Here is a 13,160-nt window from a genome sequence, read left to right on the forward strand (position 1 = left end):
TTTGGAGTCTATGTCTCTACTGTATTACAGTTATGTGTTTGAAACATTCAGGGCCAGAACCACAGGAGTATGAGGTACAATACTTCCATTTGGATCAGTAATTTCACCACCTCCTCTCATGCCTATGTTAATGTCACTGGTCTCAGGACTACTAATGCTGATGGGTTTAAACATCATGAGTAGAAAGAACATCACTTCCACTCTCTGGATCCTTGACTTTCCTCCATCTACCTCAGGATAACATTGCATATAAACAGAAGACCATGAACTACAAGTACTTTGCTTAGCCCTTTTACGTGGCTAGTGAACTAGATGAATAGTAACTCAAAGAAATAAGGACTCAAACCAGAAAATGTAGTCTTAGTTACGTCCTGCTGGATCTCTAGCTCTTCTACTACCAGAAAGTGCCTACTCTGACGAAGGAGTAAAACCAACTCCATCTGCTTTCATCCACGTTTAGGTCATTGCAGAACAGGCACTGTCTGAACACTGAGCAACTTCTGCAAAAGGCATGTAACATGCAGACTCCTTCTCTCCTGTTGGAGATTCAGGATTCACCTTTTGCCACTCCACATTTTCTAGTTTGCAACAAATATGTGTGCACATGAAAAGCCAGGCCCCAGCTGTATTAGGCATATACAGTACTGCCACCAGTAGGAAATGATCAACTCAGTATGACTAAGTGCAATGATCAACCAGGTGCATCAGTATGTACACCACCACTTACCTTCCTGAAGGCTAGGATGTATTACTTGTTTATGCCTCAATGTCTTCAGCTCTTCCATCAACTCCTTTTCCAGCACCTGTATTCTTGCTTGACAATCTACTCAAAAAATAAGAGAACATATAAAAAACTTCTTCCATGAAAAAACCTGACTTAATTATTAATTTTTCAGCGTGTCTTTACAAATTCTCTTATTGCAGGGAAGAGCCACTCACAAAAAAAAAGAAGTACCTGGATCACTCGTAGTCAACAGGGGAGCCTGAAGATTCTGTGACTCTTCTCCACCAGCTCTATCAACAGTGTTAATGTCAAGAGCTTCCTACATACACGAAGAGCCTTGAGTAAGTTAAGATACCCTGAAACACTAAGATGCAAACTAAGCCACATCACATATCACCAAATTATTCAAAACATGAGACTGTTTTATAAACAAGCATGCATTCTTTTATACAGAACTCAAGATTCCACTACTTTTTCCTAAGGTGCACGAAGAAAGACAATGTTATGAAGAACACAGAATAAGAACAGATTTGAAAAGAGGCCACAAAGCTCCAAACTCAGTTTAAAAGAAAATGTACCCTCAGCTTGTAAGCACAAAGGGCTTAAACAGGTTTTGAATTTTACTCTCAAGAGTGAGGTTTTACCTTTGATGCAAAGGACACAAAAAGAACGCCGTCAACATCTTCAAGGTCTGGTTTAACATCTGGAAGGATACTCGGGGGACCCAGAGAAGTGTTCTTGCTCATTCCTACAGTTTTCCCTATACCTTTAGGTGGTCGACCAGCCTTTGAAATTTTCAGTTTCCGTGGCCTTCCTCTTTTATTTGTAACTGATGATAGGGTGGTTTGATTGTTCCCGGAGCCTTTGAGGGACATAGAGTTCTTCAGTATGCCAGGCCTTTTTCTGCCACAGATCTCTTTATCTGGAAAGTCACTTACTGAGCCCCTGAGATTAAAATTAGGTGATTTGGATAGAGCCCACTGGGCCTCTCCAATTGAACAGTATTTCTGTGACATTTTACTCCCAGGAGATTCTTTTTTCATAACTAACTCCTCAGGCACAGTCACTGTGTCTGAGCAAGAGTCTTTGTGATTCTCAAAACACACAGGCAAGGCATCCAGGATTGCACTCAAAGAGGATTTATCCTTCTTGCAAGAGGAAAGCAAGGTCTGCGGCAGCTCAGATATCTTCACTGTGCTCTTTGTGACTGCACAAGGTTCCAAATAGACCACAGGCATCTTACCACTATCCAGTTTTAACATTTTTGCTTTGGCAACACCTGAAGGAGTGGTTAGCATACGCTTCCTAGACCTGAATTCTCCATCAATTCCATCTGTTTCATGGCGTCTCACTAGGTGTTTTTGTACAACAGGATCATCCTCGTCAGCATTGGAATATTCATCAGTTTCTTCATCTGTGTCTTCCTGTTTCACAGTTACTCCTTGCGTGCAAACACTTGACATGTAGTCATAGTCATCTACTGGCTCTTCTTTAATGACTACATTAAAGTGTCCATTTGGGTCCAGTGGAGATTCCACACGGGAATTGCTTTCGTAACTGCTAGCTATGGGACTGGGGTGGGAGGGAGGGGACAAAACCAAAACACAAGGTAAGATCTTTATCAAATCTCCTTTACCAAAATTCCACCATGTTCCATAATCCTTGGTTGCATATTGTAAAAAGCTTCCAAAATGCTCACAGACATGAATCTGCTAAATAAGCTATCATTTACAAGCTTACATTTTCAGAAGTAAGCACTCAAGAAACCCCAAGAAACTGCCATTATTAAAAACAATCCAACTTCTTATCTGACAGCAGCAGCACAACTTCCTTCCCTACTAATATCAGGGTGACATTTGCACTTTTTCCCCTTTTACTCAGCATGAACTAATGCTAAACTGTAGTATTTGAAATGCTCAGAAATGGCCTTAGTTTGCTGTGTACCTCATTAAGACACTAAAGCTATTGTGCTTGCAAGTAAGAAGCCAAGTGAGCCCTTAATGCACTAAAATTTTAGTTAGTGCCACATACAGACACTTCCTAAGTGAACTGTTTTTCGAACACTTACAGCATACTAACATCCTACTGAATCCTGCTGCATTTTCCACTAGGTCTGAGTACTAACCTAATCACAATTCAAAATACCATGTACTAGATATTGAGGACTAACAGTACAGACAGCTGCACTCCGCTGATGGGCTTCTTCAAGGGCCAGACACATTGGTCAAAGAACTACAGTCAGTAGTGTTGTTTAGTGTATCAGAACCTGGCTCCTTGACATAAGAGAAAATTGCTAAGGTATGAAACCAGAAACTCATATCCAGAATGAACCTCAGAAAAAAAGTCACAACTCATTTACTAAACATATCACATAGCATTCCAATAATAACTTTATATTTATTATACACTACATATAATTTTAATTATATTATTATTGTCAACTTCATGTTATTAAAATTATTTGTTAATGATGATGAGTTCAAATAAAATTTAACATAATTGTAATAACACTATATATATATATATATATATATATATATATATATATATATACAGTGAATATTGCTTTACATATATGGATGTATATATGTATGCCTATTTTACCATTAATATTATCCACCTTTAAAGAAGTGCTATGCTCAGCTGAACCCACAGCTGGGACTGAGATAGGGGAAAAGAAGTGGAGGAAGAAGCTGCTTTCTCCCTGTATAGACTGAGGATATACTTAAGGGAGAAAAGCTGGGACACACAAGAATCACACCATGGAGCTGGGAGTATTCCCCTCATGAAGAAAGACTGCTGTATCAAAACACGGAGCTGACAGTCAAGACACAGATTTATGTATTACACATAAAATTCTAAAGAACAAGAGAAGCTATCCAGGAAGCCTGCTACAACTGAGAAGGACACTAAGTAACTAGCACTAAGATTAAAGCAAAAATGCGCCTTGAGGGAAGAGCAGGCAGATGGACAGTGGAATACCAGTCCTGTTTAGTCTACTGTTTTCTCTGGACAGTAAGTTTCCTATTAAAAATTTTCTTGGTTTTATTTAATTAATAATGTGAAATGTAAGATTTAAAAGCCTTTCTTGGTCAGTGAGTTTACTATTAAAGAAATGCAAAGACAGACTACTTAAAGGTTATGGGAAGCTGAAAATCCCACCACAATACTATGCTAAGAGGTTGTTTCAGTACAGCTGATCCACAATTAAAGTCAGTACTATTAAGATTTATTTGCTCTGCTACCTTAAAATTCTCGAAAATAAAGAGGAAAAAAACCCTAGAAAACTTGCAGGCTAGGAAAAAATTTCTCATCTAAGTTTTAGTGTTTCCAGTTGGAAGCCCAGTAAAGCCTGGACTTCTCTAGTTATTTTCCTTTATCTATTGCAAGGTGTCTACATGTAAGCTAAGCATTACCTTTCTATTAGGAATGTGGGCAGTATCCAAACCAAAAAGCCCTGCTGTAAAACTGAAACTTCTAGACACAAATATTGGTTTTTTTCTGCATAATGCAACCATAAGCCAGGTGGTGACAAGTGTGAGGTATGACCCACGAACATTTATGCATGAGAAGATAAAAGATTTGCACAAAATGCTGGTTTTGAATTCTGATGCAATTATCAACTTCTCAAAGAATAAAAAAGTTGCTTTTTAGCACTAAAGCAATTTCATCTGGCCCTTAGTTTGTAAAGTTACATGCAACATACATAGTCAGAGAAACTTCTCTTCCTCTAATCCATGGGAAGATGAATCAAGCAAGTTTGTCCTCTAAAAATCCTCAACTTAATCCAAGATCATGTAAAAACCATAAAATAATGTCTTAATTAACTTTTTATTTACCTGATATGGAACAATGCTTGTATTTAAACCAACTTTCTTATAGCCCAAGTAATGTATTTGGTTCACTCGCAATAAAACAATAAAAGCAGGGAAACTGCTTTTTGGCTTTTTACAAATTAAAAACCATTAAGCTGCTAATTTTTTTGAAAGTACCAAGACCCTTTTTTTTTTTTTAAGGTACATAATTTTCAAATACACCAGAGAGGAGCTGGAGAGGGAATGCGATTTCTTGTGGGATTAATCTAGCAATCTACGGCAGAGGTTTGATGGCTTATCACTTGCCTGCCTCTCCCAAAGGGAAGGCAAGGAAGGAAAAAACCCAAACTGTCAAGACTAAACACAAAACAACTAAATTAGAGTAACAAGAGAACATTAACAATCCAATAGGGTTTTTATTTTTGAAGCAGGAAATTCAAAAGACCTTGGAAGGGATAAAGAGCACATTAGCCTGTAAGACTTAAGAACCAGTAAAATTTGTTTGTAGTACCTTCCATGGCCGAAACATCCAAGTGTTTCCAGGCATAAGCATTTCTATAGAAATATCCACAGCTCAAACATTTATTTTTTTTACAATACACCTAATTAAACTAAATATACTATCAAACTACAGACGCAGGAGAAAAAGAACCCACATAGTACCCTCTATAAAGAAAATAGTGCTTTGCTTCTGAAGTCCTCTAATAACTCAGAATGAAAATAATTCTTAGCTATATACAGCCTTTACATGGTTCTAGACTCAAAAATGTCAGGAATTGAGTATTGGTGGGGAGTATCACCCTCAACAGCACTAGGAACTCCACTTTTTTTAGAGAGGATCATCTGAGTGGTAGCAGTTCCCAACTTGCCTCTCACTCAAATCCAAACTCAACAGAAATCACTATCCTGCCTAAAAGCAATACAGTGCCTATCAACTACTACTAAGAGCTTGCCCACCACAAAAAAATACTGCCCAGTCTTCATTAATATGCAGATATTAATGTGTTTAGTTCAATAAAGAAAAATGCCATACTCTCAGTGCTGTCCAAGGCTGACATACTTCTAAACTCAACTGCATGGCATGAAAACACTGAGCAGATCAGAAGGAAGGAGAACTAACGCTCTGAAAAACTCCAGCACTTAGCAAATTAGTTTTGCCGTTTCTTGAGTAAGATCAATTTTCTCTTTCCAAGTACAGAATTTGACTTGTTCATACAGATTACAAAAACATAAAACAAAAAAGGTGGCCAATACCTGAAAGTAGCTAGGACAGAGGTAACACTTATTCATCAAATGACAGGTGCGTCCAAGACCAGACAACAGAAAGATCCTTAGCAGTCTTTCCCTGTCTGTGCAGATTTTAGCACATTTCAGAGATCAACTGCCTTGGAGGCAAAACCAGAGTAAGAATCTAGCATGCTCTGGACCAAAAGAAATTAAATCTGCCAATTTGCATCAGCTATTTTTAAGGAAGGTCCTTGAGTACTTAAAACAAAGGTTTTTATTCCTTAGGAATAAACAGGTCTCCTAACAATTTGCTTCAATGACTCGCTCTAGGCAAATGAAATATCACTATGAAAGCAAAATAAAGCTGTCAATAATTATTTTCTGGATTTTACTTCCAATATGCAAAGTTATCTAAACACTCCTCCACGCTGTACTCTTAGGAACTAAAGAAGGCCCATCCTCTCTGTAATCAGTGTATTTTCAGTATTTGAGTTAGAACAACACTTTCTGAGAATATAGTAAGTCTAGAAGACTTTATTTCTAATAGACTGACATGTGAAAATACTGCACAAGAAAGGTTTGGACACTCTAGATCTCAAAATAAAATAATTCTAGTAATCTTAAGAATTATTACAAATAAACTCAATAAAGCATCAAAGTATGGAAAACTTTGTAAATTGAAGTTTTTCAGCTAAAACAACTGAGGAAACCTCTGTCCTCTCCAAAACACACTGCAGTTGTATAGTAATACAGCCTTTGCATAATACAGTTGTACAGTAATACAGCCTGTATAATTACATCATAAAGGTAACTTTTTGCCTTTAAGAACTGACCTCTAATTTCACTGTTAACCATTAACATCATACTGATATCATGCAGTTAAATAATTTTCTGGTGCTCTGATCTACAAAGTTTGCTTTTGTAACTAAATCTTTGGCAGATTAAGCCTGATATTAACAACGTGACATGAAGCAACATGGCAGAAAAGAAACTTCTATTTTTTATTAATAATTTCTTTGCATTCAAAGTATCTCTAGTATCTCTTGATGCACATTAACTATTCACTAAGTCTGCTCTATTCTTTTGCTTAGATTTTTCAAAACTAAGTGAAAGTGCAGTAAAATAATAGCTTTTGCCAGGCTTGCTTTAGAAAAGCCAAATTATTCTGAAGTACTTCCCTTACCTCACAGCAAATATGAGGCAACTGACTACCAACAGGCAAGCTACCTCATACTTCTTTGTGGAATAAAAGAATTCACACCAAGCAGTTATTGACAAAACAGTGGCACGCTGCCAACTACAATTGCCTTGCAGCAATCCCAACACATACCCAACCTAAATACCCACACACCACACACCATTCACTTTCACTAATGAAAACTGAAGCTATAGATAGAGACAGCACGTCATCGTGGTGAGCAACCCTAAAAGGAAAGGCAGTGTTTCGATGACTGCAATGTGCTCTGTCTAAAACTCTGAAAAAATTTAGCCTTCTAAAATGCTAAGAGGGTTAGCAGAAACCCCTCAATGCTTTTCAACAAAGGGAGCTAAAGCAACACAGAAAACAACACCGAACTCTTGCATTCCCCAGACACCTTAGAAAGTCAAGACTGATTTAGCTGTACATCTGCACACTGAGCATCCTGTTATTTATTTACCAAACACCCCACTTAACCAGCAGTTGTATAAAAATGCAGTGTTTACCTACCTTTCAGAGACTTCTTGTTTTAGCTTTGGCATATCACCTGAAGGCAGGTCATTGTCCAGGAGACCCAAGAAGTCTCCCTCTGTATTAAAGGACTCTTTATCCAGCTCAATGTCTGATGGATTTTGACCAATGAATGAAGAATCTAAACCTCTCTGACGCACTTCTAATGCATCAACTTCAGCAGGGCGACCACAAATGCCAGAATTGCTAAAAACATCACCTCCTTCCAATTCTAAGTTGCTGTTCTGTTTCACATCACGCTGAGGTCGGCTATTCAGCCCATCATCTCTGAACCCTTTAGCAAAAGGATTGTAATCTATTTTCAGCTGAGTAATCTGGATGTTCTGATAGGCCGTAACTGCAAAGAATTCTGTCTGTGGAAAGGTAAATGTATGGACATCAGGGCCATTAAGCTGAATGACTTCTGTGGCTTTGTTTGCAGGCACCAAGTGAAGTCGTGGCAGATAACGGTGCATAGAATGCAAGATTATGTGACCCTCCTGGTCCAAGGTATTGTTGGTAAGTTTAAGTTTGTAGAAGGATACCGGCTGGTGCATCCAGAACTGGCCAGTGGAAGGGGACTCTGGATGAATAAACACTCGCCCTAGAACATGCGGTTCTGCCTTCCCACTGGGCTCCCACCAACGGCCGTTCCATTTGTATCGGTGATTGTCCACAGGGGATATGTCCATGACCAGAATATACTTCTGACTGGAGTTCAGCCCTGTAATCCAGTATCGGCAATAGGGAAACATGCGCCTCCCCTGCTTCGTCAGGATCATCTCTGTGTTGCGATGGTAGAACTCATTCCACATGCTGTTGTTATCTAGGGTGACAGTGATGCCCCCCGACACACAGTCAGCTGGGAGGCAGGTCTTGACTCTGGGTTTTACTAGAGTTGATACACTGCTGGCAAGAGCACAAGCATCACTGTTTGCTACTAGGATTCCTTGGTCAGCTTTTCCATTTCCCTGCTGTTGTTTCAAGATGACAAAGAAAGCAGGCGCTGCACCAGACGCAGTCCCACCATCCCGGCTAGTCAAGACAATCTGCTGTTTCTCCATGATGAGCACTCTCACAAGCTCTCAAACCAAATCCAAATTCTAGAGAGTTCTGATAATATTCTATGTGTGTTCACCATTCTGGAAAAAAGGAAAACACAGTTAAAATTAGTACAATACAGTCTAAGAAAGTAATTAAGTCTCATGAGACATACCTTTTGTAATAGCTCTCCACATTAAAAACTTAAAAGATAAGCAATACTATAAAACACAGCACAATCAGGGTGTAAAAAATCAAGGCTGCATGTGTGTATGTAATTTTGACCTTATAGATGTGGGGGCTATGACACCTTTAAATTACTTTTTCATACAGGCTTTGCCACAACAGAACTCATTGCTCTTCTTGGTATTTCTAAGCACTTCATTGTGACATTGCCTCTACTCTTCAGATTATTTGCTTAACAACATTACACAAAACATGCAGAAGTTTTCAAGAGAGAAAATGGCACATTTCTGACACAAAGGCAAAGATCTTGCCAGAAAGAGTTCCCTGAGGTCTACAACTTGTTAAATTTTTAAAACAGGAAAGAAAAGTTTAAAACATTGTCTCTGAATTTCTTTACTGAAATTGTCTAAGTTTGTGTGTTTGGAATTTCTTTGCTTACATCCCTCACCAACCCCAAGAACTTCTAACTTTCTGCCAAGGGCAGACAGAAAAAGAAGGGACAAAATACATCAAATTGATAAGCTTTGGAAAAAGACACAAACTAACCCCCAAAACGCCATGCAGCTAAGATTAAATGGACAGATTTGAAGCACTGGCCAGCCTTAGCTTCCTTTATCTTCAGAATTATGGAAATAATTTAAATCAAACACGGAAACATTTCTACTGTTATGATTAGCAAAATCTCTGTTTAGGGAACTGAAGAAGTTACTTTTATCTACATATGCACAATTCCACTTTTGTATGTCTACCTCCCAGCTTAAGGATTATGTCAACACTGTAACAAATGATCATAAACTACTTCATTTTTCAAATAGCCTGTATATTTCTCTATGTGAAAATTTAAAATATGCAGTTCTGGTAACTCACAAGAATCCTATTTCCACATCCAGATGTTTGTATTTTGATCCTTATTGTATGTGGAATACAACAAAAACAAAAAAAAGATTGATTCTTTTATCAAATATCTAGTTGATGGGAACCAGTGACCAGAGTTAATCACCACTGCTAGATGCTGAGATGCATCCCAGAGTCCTAAGGGAATGGGCTGATGTGCCAAGCCACTCTCCCTAATATTCAAAAAGTCACAGCAGTCAGGTGAAGTCCCAGGTGACTGGGAAAAAGGGAATATTGCACCCATTTTTTAAAAAAGCTAGAAATAAGTATTCTGGGAACTACTGACCTGTCAGCCTAACATCTGTGCCTGGGAAGATCATGAACAGATCCTCCTAGAAGCTATGCTAAGGTGCATGGAGGACAGAGATGATTTGGGACAGCCAGTATAGCTTCACCAAGGACAAGTCCTGCCTGACCAACCCAGTGGCTTTCTAGAGTAGAGTGACTGCATTGGTGGACAATGGAAGAGTTACGGACGTTTTTTATCTGGACTTCCCATGAAGCCTTTGAAACAGTTCCCCATAATGTCCTTCTCTCTAAATTGGAGAAAAATTGATGTGGATGTTCAGTGGATGAGAAATCAGTACAATTGTCACATCCAGAGGGTAGTGATCAATGGCACAGAGTCTCAGAAAACATTAGTGACAACTGGTATCCCTCAGAGGTCAATACTGGAGAGATAAGTGAAGCTAACAAGCCTGAAGGATGGAATGTCATCCAAAGGGACGAGACCAACAAGAGGTTTGACAAGTCCAAGTGCAAGGTGCTGCACCTGAGCTGGGGCAACCCCAGTATCAATCACCGGCTGGGGGATGAATTGATTGAGTGGCTCTGCTGAGAAGGACTTGAGGCTGCTGGTGGGTGAGAAGCACAACATGACCCAGCAACGAGCACTCACAGTCCAGAAAAACAATTACATCCTGGGCTGCACCCAAAGCAGCATGGCCAGCAAAGCAAGGGAGGGGATCCTGCCCCTCCCCTCCGGTGAGACACCACCTGGAATACTGCATCCAGTCCTGGGGTCTCCAGCATGGGAAGGACACAGACCACTTGGTGCAAGTCCAGAGAAAAGCCACAAAGATGCTCAGAAGGATGGAACACATCTTCTCTGAAGACAGTCAGACAGTTGTGGCTGTTCAGCCTGGAAGAGGCTCTGGAGAGACATAACTGCAGCCTTTCAGTACCTAAAGGGGACCTAGAGAAATCTGGAGAGGAACATTTACAAAGGCATGCAGTGATAGAACAAGGGGGAATGGCTTCAAAATGAAAGACAGTAAGTTTAGATTGGATATTAAGAAGAAATTCTTCACTACAAGGGTGGTTAGGCACTGGAATGTATTACCCAGAGAAACTGTGGATGTTCCAGTACTGGAAGTGTTAAATGCCAGGCTGGAGATGGGGCTCTTAGCAACCTGCTCTACTGGAAGGTGTCCCTGTCCATGGCAGAAAGGTTGGATCTAGGTGACCCGTTAAGGTCCCTTCCAACCCAAACCATTCCATGATTCTATGGGTTGGAAAACAACCGTATCACTTTCCAAAGAATTAACTCTTAATACACAAGTTATAAGTGAACTGGATATTTAATAAGACATGTTTATTTTGTTAGGACTGGGCAACTGTAGAGGAAACACTCCTCTGCGCAAACAAGCTGCCACATGCATGGGGCAAATGACCTCAAAGCTGAGGAGACAATTTACATCCTATCTTAAATGTTCTTGACAGCCAGGAAATATAAGAGATCTATTTCCACCCTTTACACTTCATACTTTAAAACTTAATGTAAAAGTTAACTTGGAGGAAATAAACCAAAACTGTTGTGCACAGATTTTGATACCTGTTGAGTTACAAGATCTGGTTCTCAGTTCTACTTTGCAGAGGAAATTCTCCCCCACAAACACACCTACAACCACCTACCCACTGAGGACTCCCTAGCACAGTCCAGGATAGAAAATTAATTTAAGTATACTGTTCTGCTTTTTCAGTAGATTGCACCTCAAATCCCAGCAACACAAAAAGCTATCCCCAAAAAATAACAGTTTTCATGTTCATCTATAAAAACAGAATAGACATATAAATCTCAGATACAGAGAGTGGTGAAAATGGAATCACGGTCTAACTTCTATGTGATTTTCCACCAACTTACTCTCTATATACACACACAATACATTTATATGTATAGTAAATATACAGTAGAAAATGAGTACACATCAATGTTATGCAGTATGCACCAAAATTGTATTGGCTCATAAAGGAAACACACTATCAAAGTGGTTTCAGATCTGGCTTAAGATATGCAGAACGCCTGTAGCTTTAAATTTATCTGATTACTTCAGATTTACTCGATTACATTATCTTACTTAAGACATACCAGCAAACAAATTACAAAAAAAGCTAACCATCATGCATAAAGTTCTAGGCATATGAAGACCTACACAGTAACAGTTTCTGTTATCCAACACTTAAAGTTCTTATGTAGCCATTTTTACAACAAGCACGGTATCCAGTCCATCTAAGAGGAGCGTGGTTAAAACGTGATTATGTGCAATTAGAGTGCCCAAAATCTATGTTATTTCACCATTAGCACAGTCTGTTACCAGAGAGCAATTTCATACATTTTATTACATTTGGTAACACACAGTAACCTATTTTATTATAGACTCATAGACTAACCCAGTACTTCAGGGGAAACACGTGTATGCTGTGGAAGCTCAAGTTCTAAACAGCTTCAGGTATTTCCCTTCTCTACACGCAGACCTTGTATTTGAGAAGCAGCGTCCGAGCAGAGAGCAGAGGCCAAAATCACTCACAAGTCGCACTCAGACCCGCTGAAAGCAGCACGGCAGTCAGACGTGAGAGCGTCCTTTTCAAACAAACCAACAAACCAATCAACGCCACTCCCCACGCGGCGACCGGGACGCTGCTCCGCGCGCGGCGCTCCGGGGCGGAAGGGCGGGCGAGCGCCGGGAGTCACCGTGGGAAGGGGAGCGGTGGCGGCGCGCGAGCCCCGGGGCTGCCCCGCCCGCCGCCACCCGCTGCCGCCGGGAGCCCCACGGCGCGCGCCACGCCGCCGTTCAACACCGACCGACCCAGCGGCGACCGGAGGGGCCGCCCCGGACGCCGCGGCGAGAGTCGAGGGCTCCGCCCGGGGCAGGTGGCGTCACAGCCGCGGGCCGAGCGCAGCACTTGTCGCTTTGAACGCCCTCCTCCCCGCCCGCCGGCACCCCGCTCCCCTCCCCGGCCCCGCCGGACGGTTCCTAACCAGAAGCCTCGGGAGGGGGACCGGCAGCCGCCGCCTGCGGCAGCCGCTCGGGAGCAGCGCGAGCCGGAAACGCCGCCCGTGCCGGTTGGCGGAGGGCAGCGGGACGGGCGCACGTGGGGAAGCCGCGCCGCTCTTCGCCGCGACCCGGCGCGGCCCCGGCGGGCGGGAGGGCGCCGCCGGCACTCCCGAGCGGCTAGCGCGCAGCGGCGCCTCGCGTGGCCGCCGAGGCGCGGACGGCGGGCCCGGGCCCGGCCGCCTCGTGCCCGCGCCTGGTGTCAATTTTCGCAGCTCGGGCGGCGGGCGGCG

At 41.4% G+C, this 13,160-nt stretch overlaps 1 protein-coding gene across 12 annotated transcripts in view; it reads right to left on the reverse strand.

The window, feature by feature from the left end:
• The window catches only part of MGA (MAX dimerization protein MGA), a 60,378-nt gene that overhangs the window by 39,784 nt on the left and 7,434 nt on the right, over positions 1-13,160 (reverse strand). For 10 of the 12 annotated variants that reach the window (XM_085062374.1, XM_085062372.1, XM_085062373.1 and 7 more), the window contains exons 2-5: positions 7,475-8,616; positions 1,369-2,296; positions 956-1,043; positions 728-823 (exon numbers count right to left, since the gene is read on the reverse strand). In XM_085062374.1, coding sequence (XP_084918500.1) covers positions 728-823; positions 956-1,043; positions 1,369-2,296; positions 7,475-8,538 — 2,176 coding nt within the window. In that variant the 5' untranslated portion in view covers positions 8,539-8,616. Of the gene's footprint in view, positions 1-727; positions 824-955; positions 1,044-1,368; positions 2,297-7,474; positions 8,617-12,349; positions 12,619-12,854; positions 13,045-13,160 lie in introns of those variants that run through there. The other 2 variants (XM_085062369.1, XM_085062368.1) reach the window with 2 other exon arrangements.

Source organism: Lichenostomus cassidix, chromosome 5, assembly GCF_008360975.1.
Source record: "Lichenostomus cassidix isolate B80296 chromosome 5, HeHo_3.0, whole genome shotgun sequence".
In the NCBI taxonomy this organism is placed as follows: Eukaryota; Metazoa; Chordata; class Aves; order Passeriformes; family Meliphagidae; genus Lichenostomus; species Lichenostomus cassidix.